General features: G+C 60.1%; 3 protein-coding genes across 3 annotated transcripts; 2 read left to right on the top strand and 1 right to left on the bottom strand.

Annotated features, from left to right (window-relative positions):
* Nucleotides 1-1439: 1439 nt before the first annotated feature.
* VTJ83DRAFT_5409 (uncharacterized protein) lies at nucleotides 1440-4545 on the top strand (the record flags this gene model as incomplete). The annotated part of the gene is made up of 3 exons (XM_071012006.1): nucleotides 1440-2272; nucleotides 2343-2783; nucleotides 2847-4545. The coding sequence occupies 3 exons, from the start codon at nucleotides 1440-1442 to the stop codon at nucleotides 4543-4545; spliced, it is 2973 nt and encodes a 990-aa protein (XP_070864784.1).
* A 579-nt stretch (nucleotides 4546-5124) lies between these two features.
* On the bottom strand, nucleotides 5125-6502 carry VTJ83DRAFT_5408 (uncharacterized protein; the record flags this gene model as incomplete). Its single annotated transcript, XM_071012005.1, has 3 exons — nucleotides 5125-6228; nucleotides 6297-6363; nucleotides 6456-6502. 3 exons carry the CDS (start codon nucleotides 6500-6502, stop codon nucleotides 5125-5127), a joined length of 1218 nt encoding a protein of 405 aa, XP_070864783.1.
* Nucleotides 6503-10748: 4246 nt separating this feature from the next.
* VTJ83DRAFT_5407 (uncharacterized protein) lies at nucleotides 10749-11426 on the top strand (the record flags this gene model as incomplete). Its single annotated transcript, XM_071012004.1, has 1 exon — nucleotides 10749-11426. The coding sequence occupies one exon, from the start codon at nucleotides 10749-10751 to the stop codon at nucleotides 11424-11426; it is 678 nt and encodes a 225-aa protein (XP_070864782.1).
* Between the last annotated feature and the right edge of the window lie 1534 nt (nucleotides 11427-12960).

The following is a 12960-nucleotide window of genomic DNA, read 5'->3' as shown; positions in this document are numbered from 1 at the left end:
CCTGGGTATTATTGTTGCCCATACCCATTCCCTGCCTGAGCTTGGTACCTACCTATACCTATTCTTGTCTTTATTCTGCGCCATGTTTGTGTTTGCGGTAGTAAGACCGGTCGCTGGCTGCAGGGCCCGGCTGGTGGGATTTTAATTGAGAAATATTCTTGATTTTCTCCATTCTCTCTTGAGTTCCATGGACGGTTGGGGGGGCGAGGGGTTGTGAGAAGGGGACGTTTGTGTTTGGAATGTGCAATACGAGGGGAACATGTCTATTCGTTCAAGAAACAAGAGGAATAATATGGTTGAGATGAGAGATCTGGAGGGTTCGACAGGAGGTTGATGACCGGTCCAAATACAAAGCATGTTTTGGTTGGCCTTTTCATAAGCGTCCTGTAGTTGTTGCGTCCTTGGATTGACGCCGCGTTCTGATCTCTGGTTTCCAACCAGCAGGAGATCATGTCAGCATACAGTATCCGTAACCGTACGTAAATGGGTATGTACACTGTGCTTTCTTTCTACATCAGCCACACCTCGCAGCCTCAAAGACGTCACAAGCCCCCCCCCCCCCAACAGGATCGCTCCTCGGTTTGTTTTTCCGACCGCACCAACCGACCACGGTGAAAACTCCTTCCGTTCCATAACCCTTCCCTCTCGGAGCTGACAGTTCTTCCGCAGCGAAGTTAGATCCCCAGAAGCGTCTGACGGAACGGAAATACAATTGACTGGCTGGCTGGTCGGAACCCAACAGGTACGTACGTCCTTGTTATGTTCGGGTCTTGTCTCAGCTTCATTTGGTCTTGTGCATGGTATCCTCTCGACATTTTTGTCTTTTCTTTTTTTTCAGTCGTTATCGTTGCGATCGCGCCAATTCTGCATCGCACATACACAATCCCCAATCGCATCACTTGACACCTCGTCGTCGTCGTTGTCGTCGTTGTTGTCGAGGAGCCTTTGGTGTGTTAGTGTGTATATGTGTGTATGTGGGTGGGTGCGCGTGTGTGTATCTGTGTTTGGCATAGTTATGCATTGCCAGCACGATTCCATTCTGGTTGTCTAGACATATCGGCCATCGCTGTCCGCAACATCTTTGTTTCATGGTTGTCGATGGGTGGGGGTTAGAAAATGTGTACATGTGTCGGAAGACAACCACTGTTATCTTGTGGCCTTGCGGTTCTTAGCAGCCTCTCGCACAATCGACTTGCCATGACTTGACGAAACCACGCATCCGGGTGTCTTGGTCAGCATGCTAATCCTGCTTCTCCCAGCGGTATTGAGATCCGATCCTCGATATCTCTCGATTCGCTCAAGACCCGGGTTAAGACCCGGCCCTCTGGCTTTCACTCTGTCCCCCCCTCCATCAGGGCTACTAGGATGGAGGCAGGTTCTTGACCTTGCCAACCGATCTTCCCCTTTCGTGGACCAGCCGTTCGTGTCCTGCTCGCCCCATGGACGACAAAAAGCCCCTCCCCCAGGCCGAAGAGGCCGTCATGCAGCAGACGTACCCGTCTCCCTCGCCCATGACCGACACCACGGCAACAGAGGCCCAGTACTATGAGCAGCTTGCCCGGCATCGCGACGTGGAGCAGCAACAGAGCCAGCAGCAGCCACAGCCGCATCCAGACCATCGCGTCTATGAACACCATCAGCCTCATGAGCATCATGACCTGCACCAGCTGCAGCAGCTCCAGGACTCGCCGGCCCAGGACCAGCAGAATACCCGCCAGTCCGTGAGCGCCGAAGAGCTCCAGCTGGCCGCCCAGCTTACCCAAGGGCTCGCCCCGATCATGGAGGCTGCGGTGCAGGAGCAAGGCCCCTCTCAACCCGCGCCAATGCCCCAGCCGAATGGCCAGGACGCACAAGTCCAACCCGAGCCGGAGCAGAACCTCCAAGAGCAGCTCGAGGCCTCGCTGCAGAGCCACGACCAGGGGCTGCAAGAGCACGCCCAACACGCTTTGGCCGATGTTCTTCCTCACGCAGGACAACCGCAGGCCCACCACTACCCGGAGCCCTCGCCAGGCCCTTCTCATCTCGGCCACCATCTGCCTCTCGACCACCATCACCTCTCCCAAGCCGGGATCCATCCTCAGTACCAGTCGCCTGATGGCACCCCTCCCCGCAAGCGGTCCAAGGTCTCCCGCGCCTGCGACGAGTGTCGCCGCAAGAAGATCAAGTGCGACGGGCAGCCCGAAGCAACCGACCAACCATGTTCCAACTGTCGCCGATCCAATGCTCAGTGCCTGTTTAGTCGCATCCCTCAAAAGCGAGGTCCCAGCAAAGGGTAGGCAGAAGCCCCCGCCTCCCGACGTTCTCATTTTGCCCAACGATCCTTGACTGACCCCGTCTTGCAGGTACATCAAGGAGTTGGCGGACCGAATCAACAGCATAGAGGGGAAGTTGAACTCGTCGACCGCCGCCGACATCTTGGGGAGAAGGGAGTCGAACGAGGCGTTCGCATCCCCGATGGGCATGGGAGACCAGAACCGAAAGAGGCCCTTCTCAAGCATCTCGGGAGATTCCTTCCAGGCCACGTCGCCAGCGAGGATCTCATCCACGTTTGGCGCCGACCACCACCGTCCCATTCTGCCCTATCTGCCGCAGGACTCTCGCCAAAGCCTCGGGCCTGCGGCCGCCGACCTTGCGTTCACACCTCCCACCCCCGTGGAGCCGCCGCCGCCTGCAGATGCCATGGATCTGTCAGCCCAGGACGACCTGCTTCAGGGTGACGCATCGGCCGAGAGGGCCTCTGCTCTGGAGCGTATCCCTGAGATCAGCGATGCTTGGTTCGATCGGTGAGCTTACCCCGGCCATGCCTGATTCCTACTCACTTTGACCTCGCTAACCGGTCTCCTCAGCTATCTCGCACTGATCCACCCCTACTTCCCAGTCCTGGCGAGCTCCAGGGATGCGACACAGACGCTTGTGTGGCAGGTGCCCGTGGTCCTGCAGAACGCCTTTCAAGACGCATTCTACACCATGATCAAGCAGACGGCGTCGGACCTCCGCGGCCAGAGCGACCAGGACATTACGAAGACATACCAGTCAGTAATCGCGTGGAGATCGAACCATGCGGCGTCACCGACCTCGGCGCCCGAGCTGGTCGCCCTCCAGACGCTGCTCATGTTGCTGCTTGCAACAGAATATCGCGGTCTTGCGTCCTCCCCCGACCCATCGGGCCCCCCTCCTGCCTCGATCGAGATACTCCTCTGGGCGGTGAACCTCGCACACAGGATGCGTCTTTTTGCCCACAAGGTCAACCCCACCTCCGTCCCGGAGATCGACTTGGACGCGAACGAGAACGTGGCCATGCGCGCTTGGGCGGTCCTTGTCGTGCTAGATCGCTTGGTCACCGTCGGTCTGGGCAGACCGGCTTTCATCAACGACGCCCATCTTGCGTTCTGCCCCGGCTTGGAGCATGTTGTAGGAGAGGGTCTTTTCACCCTTATCCGTACTTCGTACGTCCTGGGGTTGTGCCACCCCGTCCTCACCATGCCTCGCCACAACGTTCCCCAAAGTGTCGATGCCTTCCAACCCGAGCCAGCGCATCTCTCCACTCTTCGCGGCGCCGCTCGCATGCTCAGCTGGAACCTCTCGCTCCAACGATCCGACCCGGTCCTGCCGCTGGCGCACTGGCACGTCTGGCTCTTGATCGAACTCGCCAGCGCGGGAGGGCGCGAGGACCAATACCAGCAAACCATCTATGCTCGGGAACGCAGATATTCCCTTGTTAAGACCTTGGGGAAGATCTTCGACCTCCTCCCGCACACGCAACCTCGCGATCCGTTTAACCCCATCGTCAGCCACTGCTGTGGAATTGCCGCGCTCGCAGTGTTGGAGCTGCTTCGCAGCAGCAGCAGCAGCAGCAGCGTAGCAGGCGAGGGAGATGCAGCAGGTGCGGGGATGCGAGACGAGGCAGCGGCGCTGGCGAGCCGGTTCCTCGAGCACACGGACCCTCTCGCGCCGTGGAATCAAGCCGTTCGCAGGGCTCTGGAGAGGACCCGCGCGGGGTTGACGGCGCCGGCAGGGGAAGAGAACGGCGAGCCGCAAGGGCATCATCCACCGCAGCAGCAGGAGCAGCAGCCGCAGCAAGAACAACAACAGCAGCAGCAGCAGCAGCAACAACAACAACAGCAACCGATACCCCAGGAGCCGCAGAACCAGGTGCGCGAGCAGCAGGCGGCCGAAGGACCTACCGCTCCAACAGCGTCCATCCCGGCTCTCGGATCCGAAGCTGCTCCCACGCCTCCTGTCGCCACGGACCAGACCGACGGTGCCGCCCAGCCCCAACAAGAAACAAGGACCAAGACCGATCCGGATGCTGCCTCGAACGTAGGCACGGTCCCGGAGATGAACCAGATGGTGGATTCCGGGAGGACGGCCGCTGCTGCTGCTGCCGCCGCCGCCGACGGCACGCCCGTCTCCAACTCGCACGCGCACGCGCCGGCCGGGAACCCCATCGTCGCCGCGGTGCTTCTCCCGGACGTGTCCTCCGTCCTGGCGGGGGGTTATCTACGTTGGTTCAGCGAGGATGCTGCTCTGGCGGAGGCGGCTTAGACGGCCGGGCCGCCCCTGCCGGCGGAGCAGGCGTTTCTTCTGTGGATTGACGCGGAGCAAAAACAGGTTGCGAGGATGAGGGCGGCATCAGGCCCTGGTTGGAGCATGCGCGATTGGAGGCGGAGCCCATGTACGTTTTGCCGTGGTGTATTATAAGGCTAGGTATAACCTTCCCCCTCGAAATCTGAGGGTGCGTGGTGGGGGGAGGCGTTGAGGAAGTACGTGTCGCGCGACGGGGCAGCTAGACAATGCGGATAGGACCGGTTGACAGGCGTGGATTCAATAGAGAGTCTGTTTTGTCTGCTTTTCTCCCTTCACGGTTGGCATTCACATCAGCTGGGTAGAAGATGTCGTCGTCAGAATATCATGACCGGCAAGGCGGTGGCAGTTCATTCGATCCCCGGACTCTCCTCACGCAACGGTGTAACCGTTCCTGGCCCAAACGGCGGATCATTCTTGGTGACTCAGCAAATACCAATTATATGTACAACATTGTAAAGACAATCTATTAGTTATAGAGAAGCGGATCCAAGTTATAAAAGGGTACGCGATAAAGGTGTCTGGCCCCCTCCACCAAGCTCACAGCTTCCCCTGGGCTTCCTTCTCCCTCCTCTCCCTCGTCTGCATCGCGCTCCTGATTAGCGCGTACAGGCTCTGCAGCCGGGGCATCTCCACCCCCCTCGCGCGCGCGATCCTCACGGGATTCCCCAGGATCACCTCCACCTCCAACGGCCTGCCCGCCTCCCAATCCAGCAGCATGCTCGGCTTGCTCCCGACGTTGCGCTCGGTGCTCTTGAGGATCCTCTCGGGCTCCGCCGCCCCCTCGGGGGGGAACGGCTTCTTCCCGCTCTCCTCCTCCCCGGCGTGAGCGGCCAGCACCTTGGGCGCGGCGTCCCAGATCTCGTTCATGATGCCCTCGATGTGCCGGCGCAGCTCGGGGTCCGAGATCATGTCGGCGTTTCCGCGGCCGCCGGAGAGGACGGCCGAGGGGTTGAACGCGGCATTGATGCAGAGCTTGTGCCAGCGCAGGGACTGGAGGGCGAGCTCGTCCCGGGTGGCGTGGGCGTCACGGATGAGGCCGAGGCGGGCCCACCAGTCGGCGAGGAGGAGAGCGTGGTGGGCGCCGAGGGCCTGGAGGGTCTTGGTGTCGGCGGGTGCCGGGGATGGCACCTCGGCGAGGGTGACGGCGCCGGTGGTGTCGTCGCCGCGGGGAAGGCGGGGCTTGCCGTCCTGGCCGCCGCTTGCCAGGTCAAAGGACGCCGAGTGGGAGTACGGCCCGAGGTGAATTCGCGTCCAGCGGTTCTGGCGGACGGACCCGGGGCTCGTCTGCACGGCCGAGATGACGGTCACGGCGCTGACGATGGGGTTGGCCGGGAATCGAGAGCGGTGGGGCTGCTCGACGCCGAGGCCGTTCTGGATGAGCACGATGCATGAGTGCGGGCCGACGAGCGGCGCGATGAGGGCGCTGTCATCGGAGCGGTCCGGCAGGGCCTTGGTGGTGACGATGACGTAGTCCCAGCCCGACGAGGGACGCGCGCCAGCGGCTTCGGCTACCGAGGGGAAGACGGCATGCGGGCGGAAGGTGTAATCGCCAAACGTGTGCGTCTGGAGGTGGACCCCGTGGTCGGCCAGCGCCTTGTAGTTGGAGCGGGCGACGAGGGAGACGTGGAGGTTGTGGGACGGCTTGGACGTCGGTCAGTTTCGGTCACGTAACCATGGCACCCAGGGGCCGTGCCCATCGAAACACGTACGTAATGCAGCCTCGATGCGTAGAAACACCCAACGGCGCCGGCGCCGACGAACAGGATGTGAACCGGCCTGGACGAGAGCTTAGCCCCTGGCCACAGAAGCGAAAGGTGAGGGAGGCAGCGGCGGCAAGGGAAGGCCAGGGCGGACCGAGCGTCGCATACCTATCCGGGTCAAGGCCGGGCTGCAGATTCTCCAGGCCCGATGTCATGATGGCCACGTCGTCAATGCCCTAGGGTGACGGCGACGACAACGACCACAACGACGACCACGACGACGACCACGACGACGATCACGACGACGACGAGTGCAGATAGGCCGTGCCTGGACCGTTGCTTTCCGCAGGAGCCGTTCCACCGACGTCGCGCCGTCAGCCCGAGCCAAGCCCGTCCGTCCGTGATACCACCGGGTAACTAGCGACAGCACGAGACCAGCCAAGCCCCGAGGGGTTCCGATACGGCCGACCAGGAACGACGTCTTTGAAGGATGCGGGGGCTCTGCGTCCAAGGCAACCCGGCAGCCAAGCAGCGACCTACCTGCTCAGTACGGTAGGTGTCTGTCTCCCCACGCTTGGCTTGCCCGAATCCGACGACGTCCGGGTTTTCACAGTTGCACTTGGACGGCACGCGCAGCATGCAATGCAGATGCAGCGGTTGATGGAGGGATGAGACGTCACTCAAATGGACGTTGGGTGTGGATGCTCTGTTGGTCTGTTGGTTGGTCCACTCGGGCTGACGAAAGAGTTTTCCTTCAGATGAAAGAGAGAGCGAGAGACGGGAGAGAGAGGAGATTGGGGGGGGGGGGGGGGGTGCGCTGCAAGCCACGTTGTCGTCGGCCCAGTTTGTCTAAGAAGATTGGCTACCTAGGTTGTGAGCGGGCAAGCCTGGCGGTCGGTGCCGAAAAGGTCCGAGATGTAGCGTTCGCTGGGAGGTGTGTGTGTGCCGGGTTTAGCATGCAACAGTTGATCGTCAACCGAGGCGGCAGAAGGTAAGCCCGCCCAAGGAGCTAACGTAGGCGCAGCTGGAAGCTGCCGGTCTCGATCGCACGTGGAGGGCTTGGCGTTGAGATGGAGGTGAGCGTGCTCAGCGGAGGGGCTCTTGGCTCTGGGCCGACCTCAGAACATTCCCTGCTCCCGAGGGCCCTAACGTTATCCCGCCACGAGAGGACAAACCTCCCGGACATCTCACAAACAATCAGAGGCAAACCATACGAAGAACGACACCGTTCCAGGGAAACCACAACAACAAAGCCCTCTACCCTATTACCCGATCCAGGCTCGCTCTTAACAACCGCCTAGGTACATGGAACCCCGTGCCCTTGGGCCACCGACAACCCAGAGCACCATAAGACAACCTCAAAGGTGCGGGGTCAGTCCAATGCGCACGACGGGGTCGTTGCAGAAAAGCAGCGTGCGGGGCCCCCCCGACGACGGCAATCACGCAAGGCGGGATGAGATGGAGCCAAGTCCATGGATGGGTTCGGCACCAAGCGGCGCTTCAGGTCCCCGGTTGAGATCAGAACCCCACCCCCCCCCCCCCCCCCCCTTGGTCTCTTACCCACAGACAAGACAACTTCGACCCTTGTTATGATGGCGGATGCTCTGCCACACATTACGCAAGTTTTCTGCTTTGCTTGTTGGGAATTGTTGGGCTCATTGAGTTGCAAAGTCTCTTTCCATAAAACACCGTGTCAGTGTCTCAGGCGAAGCCTAGAGGCCCCCCAACAAGGACAACTGACTTGGGGACATCTGGGCCCATTTCGATCATGTCAAACCAGATGACGTCAGGTCGCAAGAGAAAGCCGTCTTCTGGCCCAATCGAGGGACGTTGGACCCGTCGTTGATCTCCGCCACCCCCATCGGAGAGAGACGTTAGCTAACGTGAAATGGAGGCGTGAGACATTCATGGGACGAAACGGAAAAGAGTCACCCTGATGACCAACCATTGTTCGTGGGGTGAGCCCTTGGAACAAGATACAGGGAACTTTTTAACCCCGTCGACAGCGCCAAGGACTCCCGATGACCTGAGTGACCTAAGCTATGTATCACACAAGAAAAAAAATCATGTATCATGACGCACTCTCGGGCCTTGGCCACCTGTCATGTCGTCGCCTCCAACGAGGTCCCGCAGGAGCCCAGCCGGCCCGGCCCTGCCCTAACCTGGCCAGCAGGCCCCAGATGGCAACTCGTGGCATTTCGAGCTCGCCGACCGGACCCGACCTGACCGTCTTACATGCCCAAGAATAGCAACCGGAAGGTCAATCACTGCTCAACGCTTGTCTCATCATCTTTCAACGTTCAGAAACTCACAGATCCCTCCCGAGCATCCATCACATCACCACCCCCCACCACCCCCCCCCCCCTTCCCCCCCTTTGGCGTGCCTCCTCCATAACCGGCGAGAGAGCACGTCGATTCTCCAGCTGCAGGGCCCGTAACCTGCCTACGCAGCATGTACGCAGAAAGGTCCGATCAGATGCCGTTTCGCCCCCCAGATCGGTCCCCCGCAACCGACCCTCACGTCGTACAACGCACATGAAGCGAGCGCCGTGTTGCTGCTACCAGCCCAGCTCAGCATGGCAAGCTGACTCACGTGAGGTTCAACAATCTCGGCCGATGCGTCAACCTGTGCCACGGACATGGGGGGGTTTGCCAGCCACATATCCCGGCCACGCCAGGTCGCCCACGGTTGCCCACTCGCGGTCCACGCACATGCATGCTTGGAAGCTCCAAGATGGGGCCGTGGTGAGTTGAGATAGGGCATAACCACCAACCCCAACAGAATCTCTCTTCCTGGTTCCCCTGTGCTGCCAGGCAGACGGCGCTTCCCTTATGAATGAACCACGGGAAACTACGTCCAAGGCCGTCAAGGTATCGTTCAAGGATAAACAAACATCGACCTCGAGCAGCACCGAGTCCTCGTCTTGGAGAACGCTGCCAAGCCACGGAAGCCCGTATGCCGGTCTCTTTGGGTCTATCAGGTGCGAGCTCGCCATCGTCACGCCCCATGCGCCATGTGGGCTACGTTGTTGGCAATGTTGGGGGGCGGTGAGAAGGCCTTCATCAACTGGGTGAATCCCGGCAACAGGCATCCTTACGATGAAGCGAGTGCGCTTCTTCACGCCCAGCACGTGTACCTTATACTAGACAATCGGACTCCCGGCGGATGAACATGCAGGGTGGGTGGGTAGGTGTGCATACCTTTAGCCTATAAGTCAAGCCGGTGATGCGTGCAACCCACGGCCTCCCCCACATTGAGGCTTGGCGCAATGGTCTTTTCGAACACCCCGCTGCAGCCTTTTGGTGGCCACATTTGGCATGGGCTGCACTTATTATAGTATACAAGACATATGAAAAGTAGTGTAAGAAATAGGTCCCGGTACGATAGAAATGTAACCTCTACTGATTCCCGTGTATCCTTGAGCATCAAGACGATTTCTCAACACGGGTGCCCAGCACTGGGTCTCTTGAAAGATTCATCTCTGCCCCTCGGCAACCACCCGCGTCAACGGTGACCATGATCGCGGGTGTGGGTGACACACAATCCACAAGGGAGTCGTGCGCACCCGCCATGGCAGGTAGGTTGAAGGAAGACGCCAACACGCCGCTTGCCATCGTCCAGATGACCCTCGACCAACCCCTACCACAAGGCTTCCACGGACAACCTTGTTGGCACACAAACGCCATCGCACGACAGCGACAGGCTCGGCAGGACTTGGGTTGTAGCCGTGGGCGGCCGCGAGTAGGACGTGCCATGGACACAAGGCGTGCGGTGAGCAGCCGGCGTAGACCGCCGGGTCGGGTCCTTGCAGAACCGTCGTCTGAACTCCGCCGCAAACTCCGTGTGTCTCATGGCGAGACAGCTTGATACAGAAGCCCAAGCGGCGACTATCCCTGACCTCGTCCCGAGTGCATGGTTGGATCGGGCTGGTGTTATGTTTCCTTCGATTGACTTGTGCCATTGCCTCGCCTCAGGAAGATGACAAAACAATGGCGATGTGTCAGAGGCCCCCCCAGCTCGAACCTGCGTCGATGGCCTGATGGCGTCAGGCCTAACGTGGTGAGGACGGGCGTGGGGGTCGATTCAGGCGTCGTGGCGGAGACGGCTTCAGCTCTCGATAGCAAGGGGGGAAGGGGGGGCGGGAGGGGGAGGGACAGGGAAATGAGCCAACAGAGCTGCTGGATTCATGGCTCAGCTCGAGCCCGACACATTGACATCGGAGAACTTTATCTCCGAGTTTCTCACCTGAAGGATGACTGCCTTCCTGTCCAGGTCGAGGCTGAAGGAGAGCTGGCCACGCTGCCATGCTCATGAAATGGAGCCGCCGGTGTAAGCGATTGCGATCGGCGACACCCGACCTGTCGACAACCCAAGGTTCGGGTGGACAAACCGAAGTCGAACAATATTGGACAGGCTAGGCCACGCTAGCAAGCCGCAGTTCGGCGGATCGAGAAAGCTTGATGGCATCTAGCCACCCGCAGGCCCCCCCGTCATGGGGTGGCGAAGCTGATCCAAGATCAATGCAACACGTCTGGAGAAACCACGGTTCGTGTCACGACGAACACGTTGGGGGTTCCTCTCCATGGGGTTGCAGCCCATCGAGCCACCCGTTCGTCGATGTGGTAGGCGTGCCTGAGGGCGTCTCCAGGTTCGGCAACGGACACCAGCGCGTTGCGCCCGAGAACGGAGACGTCGCTCAGCCCGAGGAGAGGCATTCCATGGCCTCCGCGTCGCACGTTGTCTTGGATGCAGCGCTCGACGACATCACGGATGCGCTGCCCAGCATAACGTCAACGCGGGATGCTTCCAAACTATTATGGAGCGCACCACCTCGGGCCAAGACGTTGCGCGTCGTGTTCTGTTCCAGCGCCGCCCGGGGACGCTCACAGGCCCGGCATCTTTCAGCGGTGCATCGAATGGGGTGGGCTCTTAGGTTGGGGGAGTTGCAAAGGTGTTTGGGCGGTTATGCGGCTCTCTTGAGTCGCTATCGCCGAGGAGGGGGAGACGGTTTGGGGGAACAAGCTGTCGCCGCCAAGATCGCAGAAAAAAAAAAAAGACATCTGCACTTGCAGGATGCAAGACGGGGTCCAACAGATCCAATCCAGAGCGGCGCGTTGTCGAGAGTGCGTTGCAGATGATGCCCGTTGGGCCGGCTATACCGGTTGAGGCATGAGCCATCTGCGGCCGTGTTATTTCGGTGCTGGTGAACCAAGTCGGCTGGTCGAAACAAATGGCCGAAATGGTCTCTATGCGTCAAGCAAAGGATTGGGAGGAGGAAGAGGAAGACAAAAAGACGTCAGTCAGGTCAGGCAGGTCTTTGAGTGGGTGTGAAGGTGGAAGGTCGAGTGCTGGGATTGGATGAAATTGTGGAAATGGATGGATGAAAATTTTCCAGGCCGGGTAAGGCCGAGTTGGGAGATGGGGGGGCTACTTTCCATGCAGCGCTGCCCCTTGTTGCGGGGGCCGGCGAGCACGGCAGCTGCGACTCCGGCGAGCTCTCCCAAAGGCAGACGAAACGAGAAAGAGGGGGCCGAACGAGGAGAGGAGGCCCGGCTCACGTCCCGTCTCCACCAAGCGGGCTCTCTCCTCCCGCCGTGGGAACCTGGAAAAATGAAGCCGACTCCACGACGACGTCATGGGCACCTTAATTCAATGATAGGTTGTCGGCCGGTGTGAACGCCGTGCCAAGCCCCCCTGTGTTCAAATGATCAACCTCCAGCGAGTGCTCACGGAGACGCGTCGTTGACATGATGATGATAATTGTCCGCTGTTCGCACTATCATCCGGGACCCCCGCCGCTGTGTATCGACCCGAAAGTACGTAACTGATAGGGCATTGCGCGGTGCCTCCTCTTCTTGTTCGGGACAAGCCCAAGCCCTTGGCGAATCTGAGACCGACGACCTGCTCCGTTGGTGCGCTTCCCCTCGGTTGGCCCTGTGGCTGGGCGGGCTAGGGGCCAGGCTGGGCGGGCGGGCGGGCGAGCGGGCGGGCGGCGGGCAGCAGCGAGATAACTAGTTATCGGCAGCATGGGGAGCCCCCTCTCTCGTAAATGACACGGGGAATTTTGTCAGATGCGAGGCCGGCTTTATCTGCTGGCCCTGCTCTGCTTCGTTAGCAACCAGCCTTCACGGGGTTATCGGCGCGGGCTGGCAATTTGGGGCATTTTGCCTTTACATACAGTAAAAGATCGGCCACGCCCACCAACCTGGCAGACTCAACGTTGGGCTCGAGGCTGCTTGCCCAGACCCAGCACCGCCGCCGACATGCCGACGGTACGGTGACGCGGGATGGCTACCGCACGGCGACAGAGCCTGCCCGTTGCTTCCAGGTTCCAGAGATGATGTGACAGCGACGACTATGGAGCACAGGCCCCAATCGGAGCCAAGACGGGGCTAAACAAAAAAAGAGACACAACAGGGAGGATGAGGAGGATGGTGATGCCGCCGAGTGTCGTGCCCAGACGGGATGTTCAATTCTGCAAGTGCGGATGTGTAACCGACATGCCAGAGTCACCATTTCACAACATTCCGGGCTTGCTTCTCGGCGAGAGCCCTCGGCGACGCATGCAGAGATCGTCAGGCAAGCAGAAAACCGACCCTAGGTTACTTCTTGCCCCTTGGCGTGAGGTAAGGCTCCCGGACGATCCGTCTGCCCGCCTGGGGTTCTCGGGGG

This window comes from Remersonia thermophila, chromosome 5 (assembly GCF_042764415.1).
Source record: "Remersonia thermophila strain ATCC 22073 chromosome 5, whole genome shotgun sequence".
NCBI classification, from domain to species: Eukaryota; Fungi; Ascomycota; class Sordariomycetes; order Sordariales; family Chaetomiaceae; genus Remersonia; species Remersonia thermophila.
This window is presented reverse-complemented; position numbering and strand designations above follow the sequence as displayed.